Source organism: Dendroctonus ponderosae, unplaced genomic scaffold (assembly GCF_020466585.1).
Source record: "Dendroctonus ponderosae isolate FM_Combo_2020 unplaced genomic scaffold, Dpon_F_20191213v2 Dpon_F_20191213_1, whole genome shotgun sequence".
NCBI classification, from domain to species: domain Eukaryota; kingdom Metazoa; phylum Arthropoda; class Insecta; order Coleoptera; family Curculionidae; genus Dendroctonus; species Dendroctonus ponderosae.
Window position 1 is genome coordinate 24,926,055 of NW_026017110.1, and position 27,852 is coordinate 24,953,906.

General features: G+C 35.9%; 7 protein-coding genes and 1 long non-coding RNA gene across 8 annotated transcripts; 2 read left to right on the forward strand and 6 right to left on the reverse strand.

The window, feature by feature from the left end:
* Positions 1-770: 770 nt before the first annotated feature.
* LOC125502591 (piezo-type mechanosensitive ion channel component-like) lies at positions 771-2,247 on the reverse strand. Its single transcript, XM_048661217.1, has 6 exons — positions 2,050-2,247; positions 1,644-1,908; positions 1,402-1,587; positions 1,173-1,345; positions 955-1,128; positions 771-877 (listed from the first exon to the last, which is right to left on the reverse strand). Exons 1-6 carry the CDS (start codon positions 2,111-2,113, stop codon positions 771-773), a joined length of 969 nt encoding a protein of 322 aa, XP_048517174.1. The 5' UTR covers positions 2,114-2,247.
* Positions 2,248-3,037: 790 nt separating this feature from the next.
* On the reverse strand, positions 3,038-3,945 carry LOC125505904. The gene is made up of 4 exons (XR_007282544.1): positions 3,898-3,945; positions 3,524-3,652; positions 3,250-3,466; positions 3,038-3,192 (listed from the first exon to the last, which is right to left on the reverse strand). It is a non-coding gene; the product is annotated as an uncharacterized LOC125505904 (long non-coding RNA).
* Positions 3,946-4,899: 954 nt separating this feature from the next.
* On the reverse strand, positions 4,900-5,747 carry LOC125502592 (piezo-type mechanosensitive ion channel component-like). The gene is made up of 4 exons (XM_048661219.1): positions 5,580-5,747; positions 5,432-5,525; positions 5,229-5,384; positions 4,900-5,172 (listed from the first exon to the last, which is right to left on the reverse strand). The coding sequence occupies exons 1-4, from the start codon at positions 5,745-5,747 to the stop codon at positions 4,922-4,924; spliced, it is 669 nt and encodes a 222-aa protein (XP_048517176.1). The 3' UTR covers positions 4,900-4,921.
* Positions 5,748-8,415: 2,668 nt separating this feature from the next.
* LOC109533354 lies at positions 8,416-10,193 on the reverse strand. Its single transcript, XM_019898649.2, has 6 exons — positions 9,876-10,193; positions 9,287-9,768; positions 9,202-9,231; positions 8,997-9,153; positions 8,782-8,915; positions 8,416-8,657 (listed from the first exon to the last, which is right to left on the reverse strand). Exons 2-6 carry the CDS (start codon positions 9,326-9,328, stop codon positions 8,475-8,477), a joined length of 546 nt encoding a protein of 181 aa, XP_019754208.2. The 5' UTR covers positions 9,329-9,768; positions 9,876-10,193; the 3' UTR covers positions 8,416-8,474.
* Positions 10,194-10,253: 60 nt separating this feature from the next.
* Positions 10,254-12,144, forward strand: LOC109533345 (chitin deacetylase 7). The gene is made up of 5 exons (XM_048670371.1): positions 10,254-10,527; positions 10,966-11,162; positions 11,221-11,607; positions 11,662-11,854; positions 11,906-12,144. The coding sequence occupies exons 1-5, from the start codon at positions 10,372-10,374 to the stop codon at positions 12,089-12,091; spliced, it is 1,119 nt and encodes a 372-aa protein (XP_048526328.1). The 5' UTR covers positions 10,254-10,371; the 3' UTR covers positions 12,092-12,144.
* A 440-nt stretch (positions 12,145-12,584) lies between these two features.
* Positions 12,585-18,320, forward strand: LOC109533344 (dynein axonemal intermediate chain 4). Its single transcript, XM_048660666.1, has 8 exons — positions 12,585-13,096; positions 13,586-13,813; positions 13,984-14,230; positions 14,468-14,727; positions 14,859-15,046; positions 15,371-15,598; positions 17,238-17,559; positions 17,606-18,320. The coding sequence occupies exons 1-8, from the start codon at positions 12,766-12,768 to the stop codon at positions 18,007-18,009; spliced, it is 2,208 nt and encodes a 735-aa protein (XP_048516623.1). The 5' UTR covers positions 12,585-12,765; the 3' UTR covers positions 18,010-18,320.
* Positions 18,321-18,381: 61 nt separating this feature from the next.
* LOC109533352 (juvenile hormone esterase) lies at positions 18,382-22,539 on the reverse strand. The gene is made up of 11 exons (XM_048660671.1): positions 21,644-22,539; positions 20,974-21,108; positions 20,773-20,913; positions 20,534-20,717; positions 20,324-20,476; positions 20,066-20,268; positions 19,675-19,819; positions 19,449-19,624; positions 19,268-19,397; positions 19,047-19,179; positions 18,382-18,614 (listed from the first exon to the last, which is right to left on the reverse strand). Exons 1-11 carry the CDS (start codon positions 21,692-21,694, stop codon positions 18,428-18,430), a joined length of 1,638 nt encoding a protein of 545 aa, XP_048516628.1. The 5' UTR covers positions 21,695-22,539; the 3' UTR covers positions 18,382-18,427.
* A 214-nt stretch (positions 22,540-22,753) lies between these two features.
* On the reverse strand, positions 22,754-26,935 carry LOC109533353 (juvenile hormone epoxide hydrolase 1). Its single transcript, XM_019898648.2, has 8 exons — positions 26,487-26,935; positions 24,463-24,599; positions 24,177-24,379; positions 23,968-24,119; positions 23,777-23,903; positions 23,465-23,599; positions 23,139-23,373; positions 22,754-23,079 (listed from the first exon to the last, which is right to left on the reverse strand). The coding sequence occupies exons 1-8, from the start codon at positions 26,670-26,672 to the stop codon at positions 22,884-22,886; spliced, it is 1,371 nt and encodes a 456-aa protein (XP_019754207.2). The 5' UTR covers positions 26,673-26,935; the 3' UTR covers positions 22,754-22,883.
* Positions 26,936-27,852: the final 917 nt, after the last annotated feature.

The window sequence follows — 27,852 nt, forward strand, 5'->3', positions numbered from 1 at the left end:
TGGACTACAAACGTAAGACATAGGGAATCGGTACCGGGATTCTATCGAAACGATTTAATTTAATTTAATCTTTTCTTGATACGAATTTGCGCCCGCCAACAATAAGGCGATTTAAAATGGGTCCAACAGTTTTTCAAAAACTTTATTATAGTGGATCTTGGGCACAATTTTGTTGCACAACATCGATTGTTAGTTCTTAAAACAATATTAAACAGTACACGGCAATGTGCAATCTCATTTGCAATGATAAATACCCGGTAGTTTGAAGATGATTTTCAAAAGTTTATAATACATTTTTCTGCAAATTTTTGGACAATCCGCATTTTTTTGCACTTAACCTGCTTTAGTGTGTATAATTGTGTGTGTACTTTAATGGGAAATTTAAAAGAAGGCAACTCGAACAGGCATTTAGTACATGAGCACTCTTAACCTAGTATTTGCAGTATCTGCAGCTTCATCTCTTCTTGTTCATTTATTGATTTATTGTTATCAGCGTTATAAATTAAACTGCACCGAACACAATAATATCACACTCAATAATTGATGAATCACAATTACCGTCAGTTCAATAACGCAATGTGTATTTGAAAAGTTTATCAGATCTACAGATGCACCCGCACTAAGAGAAAAATGTCGAATTCAAAGTGCATATGTGCGTCCCAAGCCTCAGGCCTCAGACGCGAAGAGGCCCGAGTGGGAGCCGCCGTGACCGAGAAAAATCGGTTCACCCTCCCATAAAAAGTTATTACTTCAAAAATTGAACAACATAATTAATATTCAGTATTTAAGCCTCTACTTCTTAACAACGCCTTTACACGTCTATCCATTCCAATATTCAAATTATTGATTACTTCCTGAGGGATATTTTCCCATTCCTCTGCAGCAGCAATAAGTTCTGGGCCATTTCATGGTGGATTATTCCGATTATACTTTCCTGTGCGCTTAAGTACTTACCTCTGTTAGCCAGAATAGTTCGCGCTTTAATATCGGTGACCAAGTGAATAAAGTAGTACGATTTGAAGATCCGTTGCTGCCAAATGAGGCAAAAGAAGGAAACGCAGTCCCAACCAATACCCAGAGCCTCATAGTGAATTGTACAAGAAGCTGAACTGGTCAGGTTCGGAACACCTTGGGTCGTTTTGAATTTATCCACGCATCCAAAAGCAAAAAACCTGGAATATGGACTGTATAAATATACAGTCCCAGTTGGAAACTTGCAGATAAATGTATAATTTTTTGCCCAAAACACTTACTTAAAAATTTCACAGTTGAAACGCATCCGAAAACTTGGCTAGTTGCACGAGCGATCATCACCAATATATTGTAGGCCAGAAAACAATTCCACCTGAAAAAGTCACAAATTTAATGGTAGATTTATCTCAACATAAAAAGTTCTTTTACCTCAATAAAATTTTATTGGGCGGCCTCAAATAAATGTCGCTTCCCTCCCAAAGAAACACTGAGGCGCACAAAATAAACCCGAAAGAATACAATGAAGTTCTCATTATTCCAGCAAAAAATGCTGACATTAACGACCAATAAAACCAGCTGCTGAACAAAATCTGGCTGCAGGTGTCGAAAGTATTCCTGAAAACACCACTTTACCCTCACAAAACCTGCTCAATTATCCCGGCTATTCTCACTTAGCATATGTGGTGAAATCTGGCACGGGATTTACAATATTCGGATGATCAGCTAGATGAACCACACTTTCATTGCTGCCTGCTGGACTATTTTCACTTCTCCGTTCTCTTCTGAAAGCCCACCACTGCCTGGATAACACCAACAGAAGCACAAAGTCGAGGGTGATTTTTTCTTGTTTCGGTGGATGGGCCATGTTCATTAGATGGCAGAATTTGTGCAATCTTAAGCGGAAATCGTTCGAATTCCAGAAAAGTGTCTTCGAATCTACCAAACAACAAAAAACGTACGAGGAACAGCTGGAGGAACTTGGAGAAGTGTTTCAAGTGTTAATACAGCCAACACAATTGGCTTTCTAAGTGGGAATCAGAAATTCAACTACTTAATTTTATGGCCTTTTCAACTTACTGTTAAAATATGATGGCCACCATCCAAGCGAATTAAGATACTGTGCCGGAATGGCAAAACCCATCAGCAGTAGTAAAGGAAACTAAAGCCTAAAGCATCCATTTTCTACTGAGAGTAAACATAATCAGCAGCCAAAGGCCCAAAAGAATCGCCATGGCATCCATCCGCATTGCCATTGCGAGTGATGCAGTTATAAGAGATATCTGAATAAAAAAGAGAATTGAAATATCCAAAAAAGTTTACCGAAAACAAGCAAATTACATAGAACTTTTTATCAGATTAAAGATCTTGGCAATGAACGCGTTTTTTATAAAATCGACTAATTTGCTTCCAAAAGTCAGTTAATTCACCTTTTAGTTCTATCAATATTTGTTTTTCAGTCCTCACTATTTTTCGTTAGCTTACTACAAACAAACTGAAAGCATTAATTAATTAATAAAAATGTTTGGATCGGAATTTAACTACGTCTGGACATCTGGAAATCTTACTGGGCTTCAGTTAAAAGTAACAACAGCATTCTTCTGGTGGATTTTAGCTGGTACATGTATAGAACCAGTAAGTTGAACATCGAGTAAACGATGACAATCCACCAATAAAACCATAGAAATTTCTTCTAGGTGGCAAAAGAGCAAAACTATAGCATGAAATACAAATTATGCTTAAGCAACTGCTTCAGATTCTCCATAAGATCTTTACAATTACTTTCTGCCCTTAAATAAATTACCTGAAACGTGATTAAAAATATCATAACCAGAACAACAAAAGTAATTCTGAATAGGCTGCTTTTGTTCCAAAACTCCATCCAAAGCATAGTTAACACCACTATCCATATCCACCATGTGGCAAAGAAACGTAGAATGGAACTTTTGAGAGGCTCAGCAAATGAGAGAAGATTGGCATCATCTAAAAACGGTACAAACGTTCTGCATTGTATTTTTTCCAATCTCAACAACAGGCTTATTAAAAAAATATATTTACTTGCTTCCGGTGTTAATGAGCTGCTTCCAGCGACATTTTCCACTGCTTGTTGATTTGCCAGCGCTTTTTCTTGCAAAAGGCGCCTCATGGTCGTAAAGATTAAAACTCCTATCATGGATTTGGCCAGCAACTCTATCCATTTCAGGTCGTTTGGCCTATTAATACCTAAAAATAAGGTTCGCTGCAAAATTTTAACTTTCTCTGATTCTTCGCTTGTTTTACCTGATCTGAAGTCTATGTGCCCCACAGTAGAAGGCAATTCCTGTCCGCTTAAGTCCAGAGAATAAATATAGGCGGATATCAATAAAAAGTACATAAATATTGCAAAAAATGGACTCATGAACAGCATCATTCTTTTCCTCGAAGGCATCATCCATACCAAGTTGGCAAGCAGAAGAAGAATTAAGCTTTTCCATCCAACAAAAGCAATGGCTCAGATCTAAAAAAATGTTTTTCTGCTAAATATTTGAATGGAAATGCGGAATAGAAGATGTACCATCATCATAAAATTTGCAGCTAAATGGGAAATGCTGAACACGAATTGCAAAATGTGGTCTATTATCAGTTTAATTTGGTCCATCAGCAAGCCACTTTCTATGGAAATTGTCTGGTTTTCTCGGTTTACCTGAAAAAGATCCAATAAATGTGTAGATCCAATAGTTGACAAATGTATGAGTGTCTACTTTAAAAACACTATAGTGTGCCTCAAAAATTAAAGAAAAGTTGGATAATAGTGGTGATAATGCAATAACAAAAACAATAAAAAAATAATAACAAAAAATGCGTTATTATACTAATACAATTTAAAGTATTGCAGTTCAAAAGGAAAAGTTAAGGTTGCAAAGTTTGAGCATCGATGTAAAAAATTACCTGCAGCTTCTATAGAGTCATTTTCCATCTAGCGTCGATGTTCCTCCGTTTTTTACACGAAAATACAGCTATTAAAAGATTAAAAACGCCATCCTAAAACAATAACTGTAATTTATACAAATTTACACGGTTATTCAGATAAACTAACAATTCTTAGAGTTGACCCACGTTTTGTTAGAAATTAGATCTTCCTTTTTCAAACGTAACCGACCAAATTATTTGCACAAGTCCTTTTAAGCTCAAGATGGAACTTTAATTCCATCAGTTTTTTCCTAATTCTACAGACACTAAATTGCTTCACATTGAAAAACAAATTCATTCCCAAGAGAAACCTGAATAATTCTCGTATTGAAGTAATAAGTGTAGATGTTGAAGATAATATTGAAGAGCTCATTTGAAGAAGTGAAGACAAAGACATTGGAGCAAAAATTAAAATACTGAAAACTAGGAAAGATTCTAAGATAGAAATTTTGTAATTTCAAATGTTTGGAGAAAATCGATGTACACCAATTATGGTTTCAAGTCGAAAACATTGACCATTGAGCATTTTTTACAATTTTATTAAACGCAAAAGAAAACAGCCTTTCTCCTGGTCAAAATAGTCGAAGCCTTATCTTAATTTTCCCTGCAAATCGAGTTGAAGTGTTTATTTTGCAACTTGCAATTAAACCGATTATGTGGTCTAAAATGCCAATTTTCGGAACTTGGGTATCGTGAATGTGGACTTGGACTGTCCATATCGATATCTGAACAAGACGGCAATTCGTCAATAAATTGTGAAAAAATCCTCCTTAGTCATATTTTTCTAGCTCAATATTACCTTTGCCTGAAGAATATCTCTACTGACCAAAATAGTGCTGCAGTACAAAATGAAGATGGAAACAGGCATCATGTAGGTGGCGGTAGAGCTCGTATGAAATTTAAATAATCTGGGATCTTTGCAGTTTTCGTAGGTCTTTAAAGGCACCAAGCTAAACAGCCTAAAACCAAAACTGCGGCCCGTTTTTTCCCATCCTTACTCTACTTACCGTCCAATAACACTTTGAAATATATGCCTATCTTGAAAGTACTGAAACTGATATAGAAATAGAATCGTCATGTTTATGAATAGCACTGGAATTGAGCAGGCAATTATTCGAGCAAACCCCTTCTCCAGTGATTGGTTATTGGCCCACAAGCTCAGTGCGACTAGAAAAGTTATGTAGTATACAGCTCCAAAAACGTTGGGCTTTAAGATGGAGGTAAGACAAAAGAGCAGGCAGACTAAGTATTTTCCTGAAAACGTGTTAAAGAACTTTATAATTAATCCATGAAAAATTTGACGACTTTACCGAAATAGCTGATCATATTCAGAACTTTTCTGCGGCTTTTAGCTTCCAGCAAATTGAGTTCCTCCAGAGCTTGCTGGGTTTCACCGCCTTGATTACCTTTGGTAAGCCTCTTAAAGGCCATAAGTAGCATGAGGGAGGTTACAAGCATCAAGGGCTCTAAAAAATACTCCTGACTCGCAGTTTGAAACATTATTTCGGTTCACCTGGAAGACACCAGTTGATAACATCTTTCATAGGCAGATCTGTGAATGGAATCACTCCAATCGTCCGGATAATAATTTCCAGAGAACTGCAGTACTAAAATATAAACCGATTGGAAGGATGCAGTATTTACATTTTTCGGCTGCGTACATCGAAATCAAATGCTGGATCCGAAGAAAAGTACAGCACAAAATAGGTACTAATGGCCAATGAGGACGTTAGTGTGCTCACAACCACAAGCAGCTTCATGTATGCTCCGGTAGCAGCAGCCATGGATTCTTCCGTTGGAACCGAGAAAAAGGGCATGTAACAACCCATTACTATATAAATATACGAGGTGAGGGTGGGTCTGTAACAGCCAGCTGAAATGGGACTAAGTAATAGTATTTTTTTAACAATTAGTGAGTTTTTCGGGCCTTTAGGTCGCAATAGATTCTTTCGGACGTTTTGCAAGCCCGAGTGTGGTGAATCCTCAGAGGTGCGTTGCTCAGTTTCAAGCAATGGCGGTGAAAGTGTAACTTTTTTTATATTTTTTTTTCACAAACTGTTTGTTGGGTATTTCGCCTCAAAAAATATTTATCTTTAAAAAAAGAATTTTCTCACGTCTTTTATTACAGATTGGTAAACAGTGCTCTTATATCCCAAAATAAGAGCACGACGTGAGGAAATTCTGTCTTTTTTTAAGACAAACATTTTTTGAGGCGAAATACCCAACAAACAGTTTGTGAAAACAAGAATCCTCCTCAACAATATACAGGGTGACCCACCGGGAGCCGCCGCGATCGATATCTGGCAACCTGTAATTAGTAGAATTTTTAAAATTGGGCAGTGTGCTGAGGTCATTGGGGGCATGCCGCCTAAAATATGGCCACACTTCCGGTTATACCGGAAGTGCGTATCAACTTGCTTATTTTAAATGGAACACCCTATATATTATTAGATTTTTGAATTCTACTACAAATTCTAAATGTATTTTATGTATAATATACCTAAGTTTAACGGTTTTTGAGGTTGTATTTAGAATTTTATGTAAAAAATGACAGTTGTAACCACTCGAATAATTATTCATTTTTCCTATAAGGGAATTTGTCATACTTAAGTTGAGTCGCATTTATAGTTGAAAAGGACTTACTTTAATGGAATTTCGAAAACACTTTGAAAACTATTAATACAAAGTGTTAAAAGAATAAGTTTCAAAATACAATTGAGACAACCGCCCAAAATCAATTTTTTCAAATGAAACCCCCCATTTTTGATAATGTTGTCATATTCACTATTAAAAATAAGTGTAAGTTTGTGTAGCAATGTCTATTCCAAGTGTTTAGTTTTCAAAATATTGCCAATTTAATGTTTCCATATGGCTATTTTGCAGCACCTTCTTTTAACTCACTCTTAACTGTCACTCTTAATTGCCATTACGAAAGTGGGCATTTTTAATGCAATTTTTATGGTATGAAAAATGGCCACTTTCGTCATGGCAACTAAGAGTGACAGGATTTAAAAGAAGAGGCTGCAAAATAGCCATATGAAAACATTAAATTGGCAATATTTCGAAAACTAAACAGTTTTGGAATAAACATCGTTACAAAAACTTACACTTATTTTTAATACTGAATATGACAAAATTATCAAAAATGGGGGGTTTTCATTTGAAAATATTGATTTTGGGCGGTTTTCTCAGCTGTATATTAAAATTTATTTTTTTAACACTGTATTAATAGTTTTCAAAATGTTTTCAACAATAAATGAGACTCAAATTAAGTATGACAAATTCCCTTATAGGAGAAATTAATAATTATTCGAGTGGCTGCAACTGTCATTTTTTACATAAAATTCTAAATTCCATCTCAAAAACGGTTAGACTTAGGTATAGGATATTATGTATTAAATACATTTAGAATTTGGAATGGAATTCAAAAATCTAATAATATATAGGGTTTTCCATTTAAAATAAGCAAGTTGACACGCACTTCCGGTATAATCGGAAGGGTGGCCATCTTGAAAATATTTTAGATCGCTTGCCCCCAATGACTTCGGTTCACTGTCCAATTTTCAAATTTCTCCTAAGTACAGTTTGTCAGATATCGATCGCGGCGTTTCCCGGTGGGACACCCTGTATAGAGCTTATCTTTTGATATCATTTTTTCTTATTTAGTTATGGAAACCGCATTTGAACTACGTGTACCGTACAACTTTTGGGAATCTCCAAAATCCTCAATTATTTCGACTTGTTACATGTGATTTTAGTCTTGTACAACTTGCGCTTACGCGATAATGAGGCATGGCAAGATAATGCGAAACAATATTGCGCACCACCAGTAATTCTGCATTTGCTTGCAAAATACTCAATTTGATTTGCAATTTTCAAACATTATTCGATGGTAGTCAAAAGTGACAATAATTTATTGATATTGTCAGGGAAATAATTGAATGGTCTTTGATTTAACTGGCATTTAAAAAAAAAAGTGTTTGAAAATGGATCGCCGAAATTTCATAAGTTATAAAGCACTCAAATTGAATTCGAATCAACTATTTTTCAAATATTTTATTTGTCGCTTTAGTTCCACCTTTGGCGGGCTTGCTAAATGATCCTCATAATAAATGACCAAAGTTTTACGTTCAATTCCTGACACTCAAGAACTAAAATTACATTTTGCAATAAATAATACACTTATTTTTTCCAAGAAATAGTTTTATTAACTGGCAATACGCGAAAAATATGCACGAGCAATTGAGATTCTTATTTTCGTTATTCCGTTAATGTTCGCTCTAATCTGCGTTACTCCCTTTAACTTACAAAAAAACTAATCACAAGAAAACCAGAATCACCTTCATGAAGAATTGGTATTTAACTTGATGTATCTTTTATGGATTCTGTTCGACTTTGTAAAATACATTTTAAGGTGTCCGAGTGGCTCCTATTAGCGCATTTTTCTCTATTTTAAAAATAAAATTGCTGGGAATAAATAAAATAAACTGCTGGAAAATTGCTTGAACATTTTTATTTGCTTTAAAATATCGTTGTTTTTATTCAACTAATTGTTCTTATCTGGCATCTTCATAAACCTTGTATGACCCAAACGGTTTATTATTGTGGTAATTATTTGCAGCTGCATAGTGGTAAAGTCCTTTTGTGCCCAAAGCGTGAATGGGCAAATAGCGTCCATATTGTGAGAGTAACAAAGTTATGTAAGGATTAACGGAAACTTCTTCTGGATGATTTCCGACCTGAAAACACCAAATTGCGTTGGAGTTTTTACATTTTTACACGCATTTGATAGCGGAAAGTTGCACCATGGTCGATTTGCAAACAGTATTAATTTTCTAATTCCCTTGGCTTTGCTATACTTACATCTGACTTTGCCCTTGGAAGTCGTAAGACTGCACTTAAAAAAAGGGCGGCGAGTAAGTCATTTCCCGAAAGTAGAGGTTGATTTGCAACTGAATGCGGAATTGTTGGCGAGGGCGATGACAAACCGAGAGGAGCTTAAAAATTTTACTCAGCAATTAAATTATATCTATGAATAATACAAGACTCCCTGAATATGCTGAATATCCATAAATTACCTGGAGCTGAACTGTGATAATAATGAAAACCTTCTGTATGTCCTGAAGATGCTGTTTGGTCACCAGGTAAATACCTTTTGGATAGTGCAGGGTTCGTTTCAACATAGTTGCTTTCAACTGACGGCGATTTTACAACCAACATCAGCAACAAGAAAAACTATTTAAAAAATCAGTCAACATTTAAAGCACGATTTTTTCCGCTTACCATTTGGATGGAAAATTCACTTTCTTTGAACTGCAAACATCAAACATGCATAAACAACTGCCATGGCCCAAAGTTGAATAACTACCTCTTTGCTATAAAGTAATCTGATTTTACCGCCACCAAACATGAGTTTTTAAGTGAATATTCTTGTAATTTGCGCTTGAGGGAAAGTACTTCATTATCCTTCAGCATTGTGCGTTAGGCAGAGTTATTGCACGTTTTATGCCCAAAGCAACAATGCAGGCCAAAGGAAGACTTTTATTTCACAGTTCATTTTTACAAAGGAATATAACAAGAAATTGCGCATTGTTTTACTACAGTTGATTATTTCGATAAGGAAAATATAATGTTCTGTCGATGATTCGGCATTTCAAGATGGATTCATGGGTCCAGTTATGATTTATTTTTTAGGCAAAACGAATATCAAAAATATTAATACTGAAATGCGATTATTGTCTTTGGTCATATTAACTTGATCTAGTTTTCAATCATTCATCATCAATTCTGGATGCGATGGTTCAAATCACTTTAATGTTTGCTTCGGAAATCTTCGGTACACAAGTGAGTCTAAAAACCCCAGAATTATGCATTTGCTGAATTTACTAAAAACTTCATCAAATCAAGGTTGGAAAATCCCGAAATCTGATATTAAGCTGCAAACTAATCGCWATTACCCAAACGAGACAGTTAGACAAAATGCTACCAGCTTTCAAGCAACAGAAACTCTTACTAAATGATTGATTATTATTCAAATATATTGTCAGRTATTTATACCGGTGTGAAAAARATTAAATTCAAAGTTCACTTCAATATGGGTTTTACGTTGAAGGGTCGGAATTTTTTCATGTAAACCTGGAAAACCCAACCGAAYCGATAAACATCCATTGACGTCACAWCACAGTACCAACGTCTAACCGTGCTGTTCAAGTACTGCTGTAGTTTAACATTTGCCTCAAATCAGGAAGTGATCATTAAAAAAATCCTATCTCTAAGTATGCTCGATTGTTCCTGGATTATCAGAAAGCCATCAAACGAAAAAGCAATCTGACATATCTTATTGATTAAACTTTTCAGTATCGAGCCTCTTGATATAAACAGATAAACCGAGAAAGTCCCATCAGTATCTAGGTAGTGCTTCACTGTAAAATTCAAGCGTTCAAAGCATTTAAAATGAAATTTCTCATTGGTTTGCCTCTTCTGCTAGCTGTGTGTCTGCATCAAGTTCAAGCTGTTGCAGAACCCTGTGACAGTTCCAAATGTGATATTGCTGAGAATTGTCGCTGTTCCACAACAAGCGGACCTCTTGGTCTAGAAGAAACTCCTCAGGTACAAAATTCAGTTCATAGCCTTTCGCTGATATTCTTTGTTAGGCGAATGAACATTTTTGAAGTTTTCCTCAAATGCATCTTGCTGATGAAAACCTGATATTTATTGGTTTCCTACAAGTGACTTGTCTGTCTCCTCACTTGATATGTAAAACCCTTTAAACTGGCTCTCGAAACGAGGTCAACATCAAGCACTAGAAATGTTGCTACGTGCTGTTCTCATCCATATGAGGGTCACAAAATAGTCATCAATTGCACAATGGATTTCCAATTTCAGATAAACCATACTCACAACGTTCTTCAAACTGCATTTGCATCCTGAGTTGTTGAACCACAGAAACATACATAGGCAACTTTCTTATTCTAATAACTCTCAACATTATATGCCACTTTTTGTCTCACGCCTCACATCAATTAAGAGAAACATTAATTGTTTTAGCTCATTGTGCTGGCTTTCACCGATGCCGCCACCGATGATATCTACAAGAACAGATGGTCTCCTCTGGTAGAGCCCCGAACCAATCCAGACGGAGAGTATGTTTCAGCTACTTTCTACATCAATCACGAGTACAGCAACTACCAAATCGTTCACGATCTTGCCTCCTATGGGTTTGAGATTGGGGTCCATTCCGTTTCGTAAGTCTTTCATTTGCTAGTCGTTATCAGCAACACGTGAAGCATTGCTAGATTTTAGCAACAATGTTAACCAGTCCTACTGGAGAAACGCTGACCAAGAGCTACTGGAGAGGGAGTTTGGCAATCAACGAGAAATTATCTCCAAGTTCGCCAATATTCCTGAAGAGTACATTGTGGGTACAATCACTCCCCAGCTTCAGCTTGCTGGTGACAATTCGCTGAAGGCTTTCACAGCCCAAGGTTTCACCTACGACAATTCCTGGCCATCCAAGCTGCGCTACTTTCCTTATACTTTGGATTATGCGTCTACGCAAGACTGCGACATTGGGGCCACATGCCCTACTGAAGCTTACAAAGGCTTTTGGGTCGCTCCTATTGTCGATTTGATCAGTGAAGATGGTGACGTCTGCAACACTCTTGCTGGATGCTTCCGTAGCAGAAATGAGTAAGAGCGGTAAGCAGATTTCGGAGCTGATAACTATTCGATATTTTTTTGCAGCCAAACTCCGCAGGAAATTTCCGACTGGATTGTCGAGCAAGTTGAAACAGTGAAAGCAGCAAACAAGGCACCACTCACTTTGATCATCGAGGAAAATTTGTTCACTAGTGTGGAAAACTCTTGGGAGGGCTTAAACGATGGGCTCGATCGAATTCAGGAAGCCAATGATGTGTTTTTGGTCTCGCAAGCCAGAGTGAGTATTTTACAACTCGAGGAAGTATGGTGTGAAATTTTCGCTTTCCAGGTCATTGAATGGATTAAGAATCCTGTTCCATTATCCGAATTCCGAACATCCGCAGTTGAGGTTGATTTGGGCTGTGTGAAAGCGAGTTGTAATTTGGAAAACCTCGAAGGACAGAATCGACTGATGGTTTCATGCGTCCCCTGCCCGAAGAGTTACCCTTGGTTGGGCAACCCCGAAGGAAATTAGTGGAAACGATTTCCATACTGTCCAAATACTGTACAAATAAATTATAGTTGATATTTTTGTGTTCTTTTTTTCAAAGTTCCTGAGACGAAACCGGTCGGGTGAAAGAACGTATCAAATCTGCAAATCAAATGAATGCTTTGTCAAAAAACGAAATACTTCGGAAGCTCTAGAAATGTTTCTTTGGTTTTAAACGGAGAAATTGTATAAAATCTAATTAAAAATCTGGCAATGGAGTGAAAATTTGGATGTGCCCCAATAAAAAGCGTAATCGTGAACTTAAAATCTTCTTAGTGAGAGACCACAAAATTTTCCAATGTTACATTTAAATAAATATTTAGTATACAATTTTGCTTAAGGCTTTTTTGCGAGAAATCAATTTGTTTTCAAAAAAGTTTTCAACAAAACCAACTTTTAAAAAATGCTTTTGTAGCCCCTTTCGAGAGGAAGATGGAAGGTGGAGCGAACAATCTATTAGCCGATCTGCTAAATACCGATTGTTCCATTAACAAAAATACAAAATGCATGTTTGCATAGCTCAGGTTTCCTTGGATAATTAACCTTTCAACTCTTGTTCTCTGACATTAAAAAACCTGCCTGCACTTATTGTAATTTAAGTGTCATTAGTTATAAACTGCTGCAAATTTGCTCCAAACAGCTTCAGTTTCTACTGCACGATGGCGGAAGCGGGAGATACATTCCAGCTTACTTTGGTCAAGAGACCCACGTCTTCTCTGACTCCAGGAAAACCGAAAACCATCCTCAGAGGCAAATCGATGGCCTTCACAGTGTATTATGATGGGAAAAACATGACTCCCAAACCGTTGAATCCCGAACTGTACCATTTGGCTAAAGAACGACAACTTGGGACTTACGAGGAGCTTTCGACGTTGTCTTGGGGGGATAGCGGTTCAACCATGGGAAATACGTTCGACGCTCCCAGATCGACTCTTCGATTTAGAACTGAGATGGCAGAAAACACTACTGTTGGAAGCTATTTTCGTGGTGGTAAGAATCCTTTTTATTTGGTGTGAAAATGGAGTGGTTGAGGTGATTTGGAAATGTTCTAATGATACAGATGAGACAGGATGACGTAGGTTTGATTTTTATTTGTACTTAATTTGTTATCTACCAACTTTTTTTAAATGAAAATGTAATCGAGTGCAGGTACTGATGGGCAGGTGCTGATGAAGTAAGGTAACTCTGCGGGTCGAGCGGTGTAAAATCTGGAGCCCGTGCTAGCCAGGCAGCTCAACAACCATGGACAGATTTGAAGAAGAAAATCTGCGATATCTTTATATGTTATTATTTGGCAATTAACTTCGATTTCTGAGGATGCAAACCACTTATAAATTTTTTAACCGCAAACACTCAATATATATTTGCTGCCTTATTCTGAAATATCCACCCCGTTTTCCATTAGGCGCGAGTTTCCACGACAACATTAATCAAGCAAACTATTGGATAAGCGCACTTATATGTTCATTTTTGTTAAAGATTCCATTGATTTATTTGAGCCAGTGGTAGTGCGGGATCTTCTAACTGAACTCGATACAGAAGCAGCGCGACTGGAATCATCAGAAGTAGTGGTCGGCTCATCCTTTGACTCCATAACCGGCCAGAAAATGAAAGCTCCCACTCATATAAGTTTGGTTTTGAGCGAAACTGAAACCACTTTCATCCTGGACATACCGAGCTGCGTTGCTTTGAAAGACACCGAAGAAGGTACTTTTACTTGCTACATCTACCTTACCATCAACTACTTCTTAGTTGCTGATTTTAAAAAGAATGAAGCTTATTTCAAACTGTATACCAACGCTTTTTTTCTCTCTAAACTTGTGTCTATTTAAAGCAGGGCATCCGGTGCTAAAATATGACTAAAACATTATTTAAAGGAGATGCAGCTGAGCTGAAGAATCAGGAATATGAGTACCTGACTGTGGGTAAGGGCAGGAACAGAAAAGTGGTGAATGCGGAAGCTCAAACAGTCCGGATATTGAAAAAGTCCAGAAACACTGAAGCCGAACCCATGGAGCATTGCAACAGGAACACTTTTGCTTCTAATTGGGAAATGTTTGATACTTACGATACGGCAGCTAAGGAGGAGTCCAAAGTTGAGTTGTCCTCTAGTTCAGAAGACAGGTAATACTAAAATGGAATTTGACGCTTACTGGGTTTGGAAACGATCAGGATTTCACGTGCGGCCGGAAATATTACACAATAATTGTTGATGTTGAGCTCATTTCTTCTGAGATTCTTTTGTGTAGTATTTTCAAACAAACATTAACGGAGATTTATTTCATCATCATCGCTTGAGTTTCTTTGTTTACGTCTTCCAATTAAACTCAATTACATTTGTTCTAATCCTAATCGTTTTAGCGATGTCGATACCTTATTGTCCGAATCCTCGCTCGAGAGCTATAAAATGGCATCAGACGAAAAGCAATTATGCAAACTAATGAAAAATCCCAGATTTCAAGAAGCCGTTTGTGTGGTGGAGCGCCTATTGGCAAACAACTGTTTCAATGAAGAGCAAAAGCGATTTAGGGGTTTGTCCGATCCAGACATTTTCCGAGATGATATCCAGTACAAGTATAACTTGAATCTGTTATGGACGTTTGCAAATAATGCCACTAAAGGTAATGAGTTTCAGTCGGATTTATTCCAATGACTTTACATTGAGGTTCAGATCAAATACAATTTGCTAATATCGTCTGTAATTTTTTTTAATTAGTTTATTTAGTTTTGTTTAATTTGATCCTTCTACTAGGTCGTTGTGTCACATCATTCGAATGGAATCCAACTAACCAAGACCTGATAGCTGTTGGATACGGTAAATTTTATTTTGCTGAAACCAGCACTGGCATGGTCATGATATGGAACATAAAAAATCCCGTTCAACCTGAAAGAGTTTATAATTTTTTAAATCCTGTAACTACGTTGAGCTTTTCCACCAAAGTAAGTTTTTTCTTGACTGCACATTTAATAGTTTGGGCGTTTTCCATTGGAAAACACATAAAATATCCAGAATGTCCCTTAAGAAAGGAACGCACAAAAAAGTAACATTTGCAAACGCACTAGAACTTTACCTATTTTCTGTGAAACTTTAAAGTTCACAGTAAAGCCAAAAGTTTTTTCATTTTACGAAACTTTCATCAATAAACATTGATTGCTGGCCATTTTATTTCATTGCGCTCAATTCAAATGGTAATGAAACTCAATATGCAACGTTCCTGTTTGGGGACAATCTGTTCGCAAATTGAAAAATTTTGTTTTTTGCAGGATCCCAATTTATTAGCAATCGGGTTCTACAACGGGCATGTTCTGGTCCTAAATATTACAAGCCGAGATATAAACCTGATCGGAGAAAATGTGCCTGGATTTGATGCCGTTTGGAGTGTCGTCTGGAGGCCCAATATCGACCAAACAAAGGAAACTGAACAAATTTGCGCGTCTTTTGATGATGGCCGGGTTATATTTTACACAATAGAAAATACCAAGGATTTGCAGGTTTGCCATTTGTTTTTTAAGATTTAGGATGGTTGTTCTTGCGGATCATCCACACTTTGTCGTGTTTTTTAGGTTTATGGCGCTTTTAATTAAATAATCGCATTAAAGACCAGCAATCTTCAGTTAAATATTTGAATCTGGGGTTTCTTGACCCTATGAATATTTAAGAACGATATTTCTTCTTCTTTGCTACTAAATTAAGTTTATTATTTAACTCTGTTTTCTTTGACGAATGGAGTGGCAACTGAAGTGAAAGCAGGCTCTTAATTTCGAAGGAATTTCTCATCACCACTCAATAAAAGATTTTGTTCAAGTCACAAAATGCTTACCTCAACCCTGAAATTTTGGATTTCAAACCTGACTTTTTTATTGGCCATTATGGGACAAGCAGCAAAAAATCCAATAAAATTTTGTATTCTAATTGCCAGCAAAAACCCAAAAACTTGTTGTTTAATTTGATCATTATATTGCGTTCATTTCAAAATTTCTATTAAAGTTGCAAATTTTTAAAAAAATTTTAAAAGTAAAACTATCAAAATTTAAGTCACAAAATTCTTACCTCAACCCTGAACTTTTGGATTTCAAACCCGACGTTTTTTATTAACCATTATGGGAGTAGCAGCGAAAAATCGAAGAACATTTTTTATTCTAATTGGCTGCAAAAAAATCACAAATTTTGTCGTTTAATTCGCTCATTATATTGCGTTCATTGCAAAATTTCATGATTATTAATTTGAATAAAACCTTCAAACAAATTTGACTCCTAATTTCCCGACAAAAATTGCAAAATTTTGGTTTAAGTGGATTCCAAAAATTGAGGTTTTTATTCGAAATTATGACGTAAATATTTCAAAAAATTGAAAAAATTTAATTTAGCAAATTAGATTCTCAAATTTCCAACATAAATAAAAAAAATTTAATTGCCGGAAAAGTAAACCAACATTTTGTTGCTTCATTTGCTCATTATATCGCGTTAATTCAAAAATGTCTATTAAAGTTGTAAATTTTTTAAAATAATTTGCCAACAAATTTTGGATAATTTTTCTGGTAACTGAGAGTAAGAATTCGGTTTCGCAATTTTATCGCTTATTGTCCTGCCTACATAAAATCATCAAGATTTAAGTTGCAAATTCTCGTTTTCAACACTATTTTTTTTTATTATTTGTTGCCTACTGGATTCTCTTTTTAATTTGATCAAAAATTTGAATGTTCGCAAGAAAATAAACCACTCGAAAACAGTTCGAATTCTTTTCTGGAACTTTTCGTCCTCGACCTGGAAATTTTCGACTTGAACTTAATAATTTTTTTATTTGAACATGAACTTCAAACAAGTTTTAAGTGAAATTCCCTAACCACTATAGTGAACCACTACAATTAGCATATATGATCAATACACTTATTTATTCAGCTTGATTCATGCGAATCATGCTTATCTAAAAACGCCCAAGTGTGTTTTTTAGATATCTGTATGAATCGTTTCAAACGTTCCAGAAAAATTGGAAACTCCCATTTCGATAAGTTTCTGCTAAAACATGCTTTCAACAGGCAGCCGCTCAACTTTGAATATAATTAGTACTTTTATGCTAGAATTCTTTTACGTGTTTTTCACTATTCCACTTCGATTACTTACTATTTTCAGGCTCAACAAATGATGAGAGTATCGAAAGCCGATGGCAAACTCAAAGGGTACAATTCAATGAAAAAATGTTCGAATTTGACCATTCCTGTGTCTCGGTATGCAGGTGCCCGATTCATTCGCTGGCACCCCGATGATGCGAACGTTTATTTAGTTGGAACCAATGAGGGCGTGGTGCATAAATGTTCCACCAACTATCTGAACCAGCACCTGGACTTGTTCTTGGCACATGATGGTCCAATCAACGACTTGAAATACTCCCCCTTCAGCCAGCAGATTTATGCTACTTGTGGGGATGATTGGCACCTGCGCATCTGGGCTGAAGGTACCACCCAAACCACTCACTTCATATTCCTTATGGATTCTTTTAGGTATATCCGAGCCTTTGCATGAGTTGTTTGTCACCATGATGTCGGTCCAAGCAATGGATTGGAGCCCGACTCATTCCACCATTTTGGCTTCTATCTATGGAAAAACCATTTTGCTCTGGGACTTTCAGAGAAAAGTCTGGAAGCCCCAGTCAGAGACTCAGTCACCTACTGGTTCCAGGAATACCATAGTCCAGTTCATAGAAAGTGGAAGGTGTTTGATAGTGGGCGATATTGATGGCAATGTGCATGTGTTTGCGTTGGAAGACATGCCGTTTCCTGCATTTTTCCAGGAAAATTTGCTGTTTGATGCTTTGGAGAAAAGCCTAACCACCAACATTGCTCTAATGGAGAAGCTCAAGAAGCTGCGAAGATCCAAACTCGGAGACTTTGATATGAGTAGCTGAGGTGTAAGAAGCGGATGATTTGTATTGAAGATACGAAGTTTCACAAGCTTCTGATGGAACCGTTAAATTTTTGCGAAATTGAGGAGTTTAATGCGACAAAGTGTAGCGGGATGTTTTAAAAAGGACGCGTTTTATTTGTCTCTCAAGTGAGAGAATGAATGAAAACAAATTGTTAATGAGAAGAATTCGTTATTTCAAACATAAGAAAGAAGAGCATCAAGAATCGAAGTCACCAGAAAAATGCACTACAATCAAAAGACTTGCACTGCCTAAAAATAAGTTCTCAATAAAGTTAATGAAAAATCTTGTTACACAATCACTTTCACTTGCGAAGGTTAGAACACTTGATTTTTTTGGAATAAAACACTTTGGTTTATTAAACGCGGTTGCAAAATATGTATTCAATCGTCATCCTGTTCTAGAATGTGGAAAATGGTCGACGACCGTACGTTTCAAAAACATTTTCCCATTTGGAAAAGTACGGGTCTTTTGGGTTCAGCTCAATGCTCAACGAATTGTTGATGTTCAAATATTTATAATCCAGAGGAGAAACGGCTGGCCACTCGATGTTTTCCAAAAGTTCGTCAGGCTCTGGGGTTGGATTTCTGGGAAAAATGTATGTGGTTACATATAAATATATATAATGCAAAAGTTTATGAAGAAGTTGTGAGGAAGATAAATATAAAGTACTATTTTTTCGCAGTCAAAATTATCAACTGCATAACTCTTGAAGCAAACATTTCAACCAAGTTGAAAAATGATGCTTTTGTTCACAAGCGCAGATCTGCATTTCCGCTTTATAAAAACTTGATTTTTGCGTAAATACCAATGACAACAACAACAAGTGAACAACCTGAAAACAGTTAAAAAAACATGTCTGCCTCTCTGGCTCAACACGAAGCAAAAACCCATTGGAAACGTGCTGGATCTTCGAATTAAATAGATTAATAACTCCATTGTAGAAGAACCAAAAAAATTTACTGGATCATATTCAACAAAGAGTCCTGACAAAGTTTTTTTCTTCAGAAGATACTTACTCGTATTTGATGAAATTGGACCACAGTCTAACAAGTCTCCTATGAGTGAGAGCATCACCTTCATCGATTTCGCTCAAGCTCCTATTCAAAAACACGTAGTATAGCTCCTCTGCATGTTGAATTTTTTCTGCGTCTGAAACCCCAAGAAATGGATGAAACTAATGATGCTTTATATAATTGAAAACATTTTTTCAATTTCAAAAATGTTGACGAAAAAGTACCTTCTACCACAGTATTCCATCCGCCTACGTCTCCATCATAAGAAAACTGGTAGAAATAAACCGGAGCGTACTGTGAAATCAGTTTTCCTTGCTTGATAATCGCTCTGGCGAATCTCTGGTCACTAAAATGCTACAATGTTACTGAGAGGGTGCTATTTAGTTGGAAAATTTAGAAACTCACTCTTACAACCCGTCCCGGGTGTTCTGCCCAAGGATCCTCCTCATTTAAGTAAACCAGCTTTACTGCCTCTCCTATAACAGCCGTGTCGATGTCTTCATCATGCGGGAATATATCAGGCACCACTAAGGCTTCATTTGCATCATAAGTGCGTCCTAATCTTATGGGGTAGTTTTCCGCTATAAAAGCAAGTAAAAGTAAAAATTATACTGATTGGGAAAATCCGCACATGTAGCAATGAAGAGAGCTTCTTCTGAGCAGATTCCCATCAGAACTGGCACTTGGTAGAAGTCGCCAGACTCAAACATTTCGTACATTTCTGTGGTTACTACAGCTGTAGGACTTTCCGGCTCAATTACAGCCGCTGGCTGAGCCTAGAAGAAATTATTGTCTGTAGAGTATCACATAGATGTTGTTAATTAGAATAGGCCACTTAGTGATGAAACTATTTTCGTCTAAGTACTTTGAAGATTTTACTTAAAGTTGACAAGTTTTCGAATTAGGTAATTAGTCTCCGTTCAAAGTCATATATTTTGGGGCATGTTTATTCTAATGAATTGAAGATTTTTTTTCCAGACGAAATGTTTCGCACATTTTTCACCTTTTGGATAAAAGCTTACAATTGCAGTCGCTTTTGAGTAGTTATCTATGGTCTTCCCATCCAAACTGAGTAAAAAGTCTCGTATTTCTTCGCTGTCGGCATCGGAGGAAATATCTGGATTTATCGCCTGGGCCAGTTGGATTGCGTAATCTTTCGGATTTTCTATGAATGAGTACATGTTAAGCGGGGAGCCACTTTCTGCAATCACCGACCGAAATAACCCTAAAAAATAACATTAACGGGCATTCGTTATGGATCATTTTCCAGCTTGACTTACCAGCGGATTGCTTAATAAGAAGGTGATAACTGGCCGAAACTGCTCCAGCGCTTTGCCCATGGACAGTTATTTTATCCTTATCGCCTCCAAATAGATGAATATTTTCGTATGTCCATTTCAGGGCTAAGTTTTGGTCTTTGAGTCCATTATTACCTGGAATGCGGCACATTTTTAGTGTTATTCAACACATTTTTCTAGAATAGTTTGTACCTGGTATGATACTGTCGCCTGTAGACAGGAACCCAAACATTCCCACTCTGTAATTATGTGTAACCAGAATTACATCTTCATCCATCCAGTAATCAGGCCGATAATCTTGAAATCTTGCAGCCCCATTGCGAAGTCCGCCACCATAGATCCAAAAAATAACTGGCAACTTTGTGTCATCGTTTTCCTGGATTGCAACTTTCTGTTTTAACAGAAATTTGGTTTCTTGTTTCTGAACTTACTCTATTTAAAACAGGAGTAAATACATTGATGTACAAGCAATCCTCACTCTCCTCTGGACCATCGTATTGCATCTGATAGCACATGTGACTGTCCTCTGTTGCATCTAAAACGCCTGTCCAGCTTTCCGGTTCTTCAGGAGCCTGAAAATGCGAATCTTCGGTAGGTTAGTGAAGAGTTATTGCTTGTTTTATTAGGTGCACCTGAAACCTCAGTTCGCCTACTGGCGCTGCAGCATATGGTATGGATTGGTAAGCGTAGTAAGGCCTACTCGTGAAGGTTTGAAGCTCGTGTCCAAGTATTTGGCCTTGTGGCAGGGTAACGAGCAGCTGTCCTCGCTATGTAAAAGTAAGAAAAGTGGAAAATTTGCCGTAAATTTGTAGTCTGGTAAATAAAATTAATGCAGATCTGGGGACACTGTAGAGGGTTTTTTTATTGGAGGCATCAAATTCATTTATTCATAGTTGCGCGTTTCAGATAGTAAAAGCATCAAACGCTCTGTTTTTTAAATCTTTTCGGATTTTGAAAACAGCTTTAGACAAGAACCATAGGTAATTTTTAGTAAACAATTTTATTTAACACAAATTTTGTATATAAAAATTACATAAACACCTCCTTTAGAATTAGATAATTAATTTTTGTCTAAAACAAAATTAAACCTTGTTTTTCTATTCATATGATATCAGTTTCTTGCAAAAGTAATATTAATCCCATAAATTGCGAGCTCTCAGTCAGTTAATAGGTATATAACAATAATACTAAAATTATAATGTATTTTAAAAATTTTATTGTTAATGCATATATTCTACAGCTAGAAACAGCTGCTAATTAATGAATTTAAATTTATATAATACTGCAAGTTCGAATACTTACTGAAATTTGGACAAAAAATGCCGAAATAAGCAAATTTATTATATTCAACATTTTTTGTAAACTAAAAAAGTAATTTGCTAATTAAATGCCTTACAGTTTTCACTTCACATTGGCATCTAATAAAGTAGTGAAATATGCTAGTTTATCATACGTTTCTAAGTAGCTCCTTCAAAGGTTTATCTGAAAGTCGCTACGTCAGTGCACTTCACAATGAACAAGATAAACTTTAAAAATATGAATAACAATAATAATAATAGGCGATGAGATCACGTTTGAGAAAAACACAACATCTCATTAAAAATCTCTCAAAAGCTTTAAACTTAAACTTCAGCTCTCTATTTACTTTAAAATTGTTAAGTTTGCTCTGTGTGAAGTATATAAAACCAATTTACTCTTAATAATGATTAAAAACTGACTAAGTTACCTTAAAATTAATAATTTCCTTACAAAGCAGTTGAGGAAATTTACATATTATTATGTGCCTCTACAAGTCAGTCCTGTTGAGTTCACTGTGGATGATATTCAAAATGATTTGTTTTTTCGCTTTTTAATAATTTCCTAAATGTTTTTGTGTCGATATTACCTCTAGCTGTTAGCTTGCTTTGTTGTGCCAGTGGCTTTAAATTGGCTTTTGTTTTCAGTGATATGAAATCAACGGAATTTGATTTTAATTTTCTTATTTTGTCTCGGGTTTTTAAAACATTCGAACAGGGCAAAATCTGAAATTGTTTTACCAGATATTTTTTGCGTTATCTTCGAATAAATATTGGATTTCAATTTCAGATTTTTTAATGAAAATTTATTCCTGCTCTTACACCTTAATTTTCGTTCGCAAGCCATATAAACATTTTCTTTAAGTAAAATGTACTCTTATTCTGTTAATACTATATTGCTTCAATTTAATTTAGTTCACTGAAATGCAAAAAAACAAAAAACTTTTGACTTTTGCTTTTTAAATTTATTATTTCGGCTTCAGTTCTTCCATCAAATTTTAGTGTTTAAAACAAGTTTTTATATTCTTCTGCATTTTGTCTTGCGATTGATGTAAACAATGTGGAAAAGCTTCAAATGATTTTCAAAACGTTAAAAACCAAAAACACCTTGCAGGAATCAAAAATGAAATTGCATTTATTTTGATTTGTTCTGGAATCTTAAACCTATCAGGACTTTATGTGTTTTGTAAAACGCCTTAAACGGGTAACAAGAACATATTTAATTTAAACTGAAACTTATTTAACATTTACAAAATTTTCTCCACAAAATTATACACATCTTCAGCCAACACCTCTGGAAGCTCGAAAGCAGCGAAATGCCCACCATCTGGATAGATTTTAGATTGCACTAAATTTGGGTATTTCAGCCTTATTAGCGACTCTGGATGAGTAAGGATTTCATTAGCGAATCTGGCACATGCAGTCGGCACTTTGGAAGGAATACTAGAAAAAAAGGGTGAAAATAATAATATTGGCGTGAAAAGTTTTGAGGTGAAACTCACTCGTCCAATCCAAAAACAGCCATTTTCTTATTGAACGTTTCTGAGTAAAGCCTTTGGGATGTGGTAATAGATCGAGTTACCCAGTAGATCATCACATTATCCAGCAATTGATCTAGAGTGAATTTTCTAGTCAGCCCTCCATCTTCCAAGTTTTTCCATTCTCTGTTCGTCCATGTGGTGAACTTTTCCAGAATGTAGGCAGCGAGTCCGACGGGACTGTCTCTTAAAGCAACGCCTGAAAGGCATGAGAGAGCTTTAGATAAGAGGCAAGAATAGACAGGCTTGGATGATAAGTTTGGAATAAATCAACTAAATAATCAACTAACCAACTGTGTCCGGTTTAGTGGACTGAATATGTGCGTATCCCATTTCCAAAAGCAAAACTTCGGCTGATTTTTCGGAAACTGGAGCGAATAATGGTAGTTCTTCTTCAGTGGCGAGCAGAGATGGGAATGTAGCTCCTAAAATTTAGGGCTTATAATCACATGTTCGGAAATAGTACATTTTACTAATCATTTTTGTTGTGAAAAGATATCTAGATAATTGAAACTAGTTTTCGGAGTTTTTCAATTCAAAAACTGAAAGAGCGAACGCTATAATTATCTGTTTGCACTTGAAAAATAGGGACAACCAAGTACCTATAAGCGCTATTTTAAGACTGCACCATTTCGATATGCAAGCGCACATATTTAAATGAAGACCCAGCACATTTTCTGGATAAACAACCGACATGTGCGAAGTGATGACCGATCCCCAATCTCCTCCCTAAAATGAAGCCACTGTTTGAAATATTCTATTCAGTTGATTTATTCTGGATTGCTGAATGTACCTGAACATAAAATTTATCATATCCCAATCTCTTCATGAGATTTTTGAAAATTTGCGCGATTCGTTCGGGTCCTAAGCCTGGTTTGCTTGTAGCTTCTGAGAATCCATAACCGGGCAAACTTGGGATAATCAAGTCGAATACCACTTTTCTTCCTGAAAAATTTCCATTTTATGCTTGTGGAAATGGATCCATTTTATCCCTGTGTATACCTTTTTGAGGTTTGCTCAATATGGGGATTATTTCATAAAATTCCCGAACTGATCCCGGCCATCCGTGGACAAGCAATAAGGGCACCACTCTAATGTCTGAGTTTTTGCTTATCTGGGGTTTAACACGAATGAAATGTATTTTCAAGCCTTGAACGCTGGTGGTGAAATGTGGGTACTGGTTTAGGAAGTTCTGTCTCTCCGTCCTAAAATATTATTGGAAATCAATTTTCTTCAAGTGGTTCAAAATGCAATAAAACTTGTTGACTTTTTTTAACAAAACTCCTACCAGTTGTAGTTATTTTTCCAATAATCCACCACCTTCTGGAGCAAATTGCCGTTCATGCCATAAGTTTGTTTTACGCCCTCCAAAGGAGGCTGCAGTGGAATGGCATTTTCCAATCGTTGCTTCAAATCATCCAGAATCTACGAGATAAATCCCAAATTTATTTACATTAGATGTTTTCGAAATAATTTAAATAATAACAACGAGTAACCGTTTCATAATCATCCCAAATAACACTATCTTTATGACTTGATCGATTTACTTGATCTTGGTTTGATCCCATTAATTTTAACGTAATTGACATTTTTTCTGGAGCTTATCTCGTGTTGTTGGTTTGTGGAAATATGGGCAAAGTTCCCTAACACACTAAGCCAAGTTGAGTCAATTAGGGTCCACATAGTCAGATAGAGCAACCTATTAGACAATAAAAATGACCTCCAATTGTTAATGAAACAAATACATTTTCTTTAAATTGAGCTCGATTTACAAAGTGATTTGAAATTAGAGTCACATGTGCTTAACTTGACAATATCATAGTTTTATAGTTAAAAATTCCAGCTAAAAGTAAGTCCTTAGATACAGAGTATACAGAAATTAATGATAAAAAATCATTGATAACGGACAAACAGACTTTTGTTATGGATTTATTTATACTTTCAAAAACGATGGCAAATTACACAACCTTCGATGGAAGCAACTAACTTGGATAGATATGTATAATAATATATATTTAACGGCAAAATGCTTCATTGTCTATCTGTAATTGGTTGTTTCAGTTAGGGCTTCCGGAATGATTCGGCAAAACCTTGTGTGTATTAACTCGAAAACAATCAAAGCTATAGGCAGAAATTGAACGTAACAGCCAGGCTAATTCCGGTGCGCCAATGTACATGAGAAGGATAATTCATAAATGTATACATTTTCGAAAAAAAAAATATATTGAGCATTCGATTCCTAGCTAAATTTCATCAACAAAATTAAGGAATTCTTAATCAATTAATTGAAAAAGAACTGAGATTTGCCAAAACAATAATTATTTTATCCTCTAAAGCTTTTACCCCCTAGTTCTGGATACTCTGTATAACGACAACGGGAAAAATTACTTTGTACATATTTGGAATTATTGCAGCTCAAAAAATACGGCTTGTGGCAAAGCTAGTAATTGAGAACTAAACTAAAATAACGTGATTTGTTTTCCTATTGGAAATAGGAAAAATTGTTATTATTTGAAAATACGATCGTCTGAAGAATACGTGAATTCCAACGAATTAGCGCAAACAAAAAACAAAGCAGAATCATTGAGACGTGAAATAGTTACAAAATTGCTGTTCGTTGTTCTCTCTTTTCGAAAATTTAATTTTATGAGACCATAATAGATTCCGTTTCAGTGCTTGAAACCATAGGTACGTTTCATTTCAACTAATCATCACTTTGATCTTAAAATGAGTTATAAGTTTAATTTTCTGAAAAAAGAGTCAAAATGCACCTTTCAAGCCAATTTCTCACCTTTCAAGCCAATTTCTAAATAAATTAAATGAAGAAATAAAGCTACTTATTTTTCATGTTCACTTTACTACAGAGAACGTCGACAATCCAGTCGATATAAAAACTAGCAAAATAAATTTTAAAATTTCATACGAACCGAAAAACATTCAATTTGGCAATTGGCAAGCAACAAAATGTGGTAAAATTGTTATTACTGGACTTTGGAAGAGGAAAAACCGCAAGATGCAGCAGAGTTTTCGAAATCACGGCCACAAAAATGGTACTTTCCCCAAGTAGGTAACGAGAAATTAAATTCCAGATGATTCTAATAACGCGATGCAAGGCAAATTAATTAAATGCCGCTTATGCGCGTATGCGAGTACTTAACAAAACGTGTCCAAAAATGTAATGAGAAATTGCCCGATTCTGTAAATATTTGAACTAGGTATTCGTATTTTTTTTCTAGGAAATATCGCAGGCTTAAATTATGCACATTTTTCCTACAAACACACATTAAACGTGCCAAACGTGCGGCTTCTCACCTGTTTGGAAACATCAACTTTAAACGGTTTAATTGAGATATCTTCTTTTCCTGGTTCACCTTTGCCCCACCATGTTTCCGGGAATACGGGAACTTCTGGTACATAACTGAGTTTATAATAAATTACAACTAAATATGCAAGCGTGGCCAAAACCAGCCCCAAAACCCCTTTTAAAATGAACCCCATCCCGTTAGGTAAGTGCTCTTTACTGATGGCGACTAAGATTGCTACTGTAGATGTTTGCTGTTTAGCACAGCGAAATTTGATTTAGTCGGATAGTTAACTGCTGAGTCCGGAGACAGACGCACTCTAATAACACTACTATTATTTCATTGGATGATTGTGAAACTAGTATTATGTGAACCTTATCTTGTGCCAGACAAGCTTGTTCAAATTTTCAATTGGACTGAATATAAAAGTCATCTTCATTTGGCTGCTTGCTAGCCAGCGAAACTGATGCGCACAAATAAATATTGATTACTTCCTACCGCATGCCCAAAATGCCTCAATTACCGCTCATTTTGAGTAAGAGCTGCAAGCGTTATGACGCTGTTTTGCATCAAGAGGTGCAACTACAGTGCGGATCGGATTTATTCCTGATAGCATCGAAAAGTGGAAGTTATTGAGGACTGATCTTGTGTTCACCAGAAAAAAACCTTTTCTGACTAAACTACGAAGCTTTTATGGAAATTGCTACACAATTTTTTCATTTGTGTAGACAGATAATTTTGGGAAAATATGTTCGCTTAAGCCTTCTTTCCCCCTCATTCTATTTACGGATACAACTTTCGTAGATAGAAAGTTATAAAAAAAATTATCTAGCTTTTCTTGTTAATGTATGCGAGATTCAAAAGATTAGCAATTTAATACATATCATTTTTAATTAAAAAATCTCTCATTGACATTGTTTCATTTCTAGTCACTGCAGAAATTATCCCAATTTCGCCAGAATATATCGGGTTCCTAATAAAATCTGCAGAAATCTACATTGAATCAAACCAAATAAGTTAAATGTATAAAATACGATATTATTTTTAAATCGCGAAAGTAGACACTATTTTGAAAAGAAGCAAATGTATGATGTTTTCCAAACTGAACTCTGAAAACCAGTTAATGAATCTATAAAATTCCAAGTTACATCAAATTAAAATATAATATATCAGTCAAATTAACTCATAAAGGAAACAGAATCGCCCGCACTCATGCGGTAAACATGCGAAAAGAGCAACCGATAGTATATACCGATAAGAGCATACATTGTTTTCTGGAACTAAAAACCTGTTTTTCTTTGTGTAGAAAACGAGATCACAAAAGTGTATTTTTCAATAATAAATTTCTTAAAAAATCTCCAAATTACTTACGTAAT

What these genes read in the sequence shown, in the direction of transcription:
- LOC109533354 (XM_019898649.2), bottom strand. Translation starts at nt 9,328, where the DNA reads ATGTTTGGTGGCGGTAAAATCAGATTACTTTATAGCAAAGAG. An exon ending in GATTACTTTATAGCAAAGAG is followed by an intron (nt 9,232 to 9,286) that starts GTAGTTATTCAA and finishes TGATGTTTGCAG; the next exon opens with TTCAAAGAAAGTGAATTTTC. An exon ending in GTGAATTTTCCATCCAAATG is followed by an intron (nt 9,154 to 9,201) that starts GTAAGCGGAAAA and finishes TTTTTTAAATAG; the next exon opens with TTTTTCTTGTTGCTGATGTT.
- LOC125502592 (XM_048661219.1), bottom strand. Translation starts at nt 5,747, where the DNA reads ATGGGTTGTTACATGCCCTTTTTCTCGGTTCCAACGGAAGAATCCATG. An exon ending in ATCCAGCATTTGATTTCGAT is followed by an intron (nt 5,526 to 5,579) that starts GTACGCAGCCGA and finishes TTTATATTTTAG; the next exon opens with TACTGCAGTTCTCTGGAAAT. An exon ending in GAATATGATCAGCTATTTCG is followed by an intron (nt 5,173 to 5,228) that starts GTAAAGTCGTCA and finishes ACACGTTTTCAG; the next exon opens with GAAAATACTTAGTCTGCCTG.
- LOC109533352 (XM_048660671.1), bottom strand. Translation starts at nt 21,694, where the DNA reads ATGTTGAATATAATAAATTTGCTTATTTCGGCATTTTTTGTCCAAATT. An exon ending in ACTCAAAAGCGACTGCAATT is followed by an intron (nt 19,820 to 20,065) that starts GTAAGCTTTTAT and finishes AATTTCTTCTAG; the next exon opens with GCTCAGCCAGCGGCTGTAAT. An exon ending in ATGGAATACTGTGGTAGAAG is followed by an intron (nt 19,180 to 19,267) that starts GTACTTTTTCGT and finishes TTGGGGTTTCAG; the next exon opens with ACGCAGAAAAAATTCAACAT.
- LOC109533353 (XM_019898648.2), bottom strand. Translation starts at nt 26,672, where the DNA reads ATGGGGTTCATTTTAAAAGGGGTTTTGGGGCTGGTTTTGGCCACGCTT. An exon ending in TCTTAAAATAGCGCTTATAG is followed by an intron (nt 23,600 to 23,776) that starts GTACTTGGTTGT and finishes CCTAAATTTTAG; the next exon opens with GAGCTACATTCCCATCTCTG. An exon ending in GCTGTTTTTGGATTGGACGA is followed by an intron (nt 23,080 to 23,138) that starts GTGAGTTTCACC and finishes CTTTTTTTCTAG; the next exon opens with TATTCCTTCCAAAGTGCCGA.
- LOC109533345 (XM_048670371.1), top strand. Translation starts at nt 10,372, where the DNA reads ATGAAATTTCTCATTGGTTTGCCTCTTCTGCTAGCTGTGTGTCTGCAT. An exon ending in GTCTAGAAGAAACTCCTCAG is followed by an intron (nt 10,528 to 10,965) that starts GTACAAAATTCA and finishes TAATTGTTTTAG; the next exon opens with CTCATTGTGCTGGCTTTCAC. An exon ending in TTTTGGTCTCGCAAGCCAGA is followed by an intron (nt 11,855 to 11,905) that starts GTGAGTATTTTA and finishes TTCGCTTTCCAG; the next exon opens with GTCATTGAATGGATTAAGAA.
- LOC109533344 (XM_048660666.1), top strand. Translation starts at nt 12,766, where the DNA reads ATGGCGGAAGCGGGAGATACATTCCAGCTTACTTTGGTCAAGAGACCC. An exon ending in TGGAAGCTATTTTCGTGGTG is followed by an intron (nt 13,097 to 13,585) that starts GTAAGAATCCTT and finishes TTTTTGTTAAAG; the next exon opens with ATTCCATTGATTTATTTGAG. An exon ending in CCTGCGCATCTGGGCTGAAG is followed by an intron (nt 17,560 to 17,605) that starts GTACCACCCAAA and finishes GGATTCTTTTAG; the next exon opens with GTATATCCGAGCCTTTGCAT.
- LOC125502591 (XM_048661217.1), bottom strand. Translation starts at nt 2,113, where the DNA reads ATGGGTTTTGCCATTCCGGCACAGTATCTTAATTCGCTTGGATGGTGG. An exon ending in CCCAATAAAATTTTATTGAG is followed by an intron (nt 1,346 to 1,401) that starts GTAAAAGAACTT and finishes TGACTTTTTCAG; the next exon opens with GTGGAATTGTTTTCTGGCCT. An exon ending in TTATACAGTCCATATTCCAG is followed by an intron (nt 1,129 to 1,172) that starts GTTTTTTGCTTT and finishes AAACGACCCAAG; the next exon opens with GTGTTCCGAACCTGACCAGT.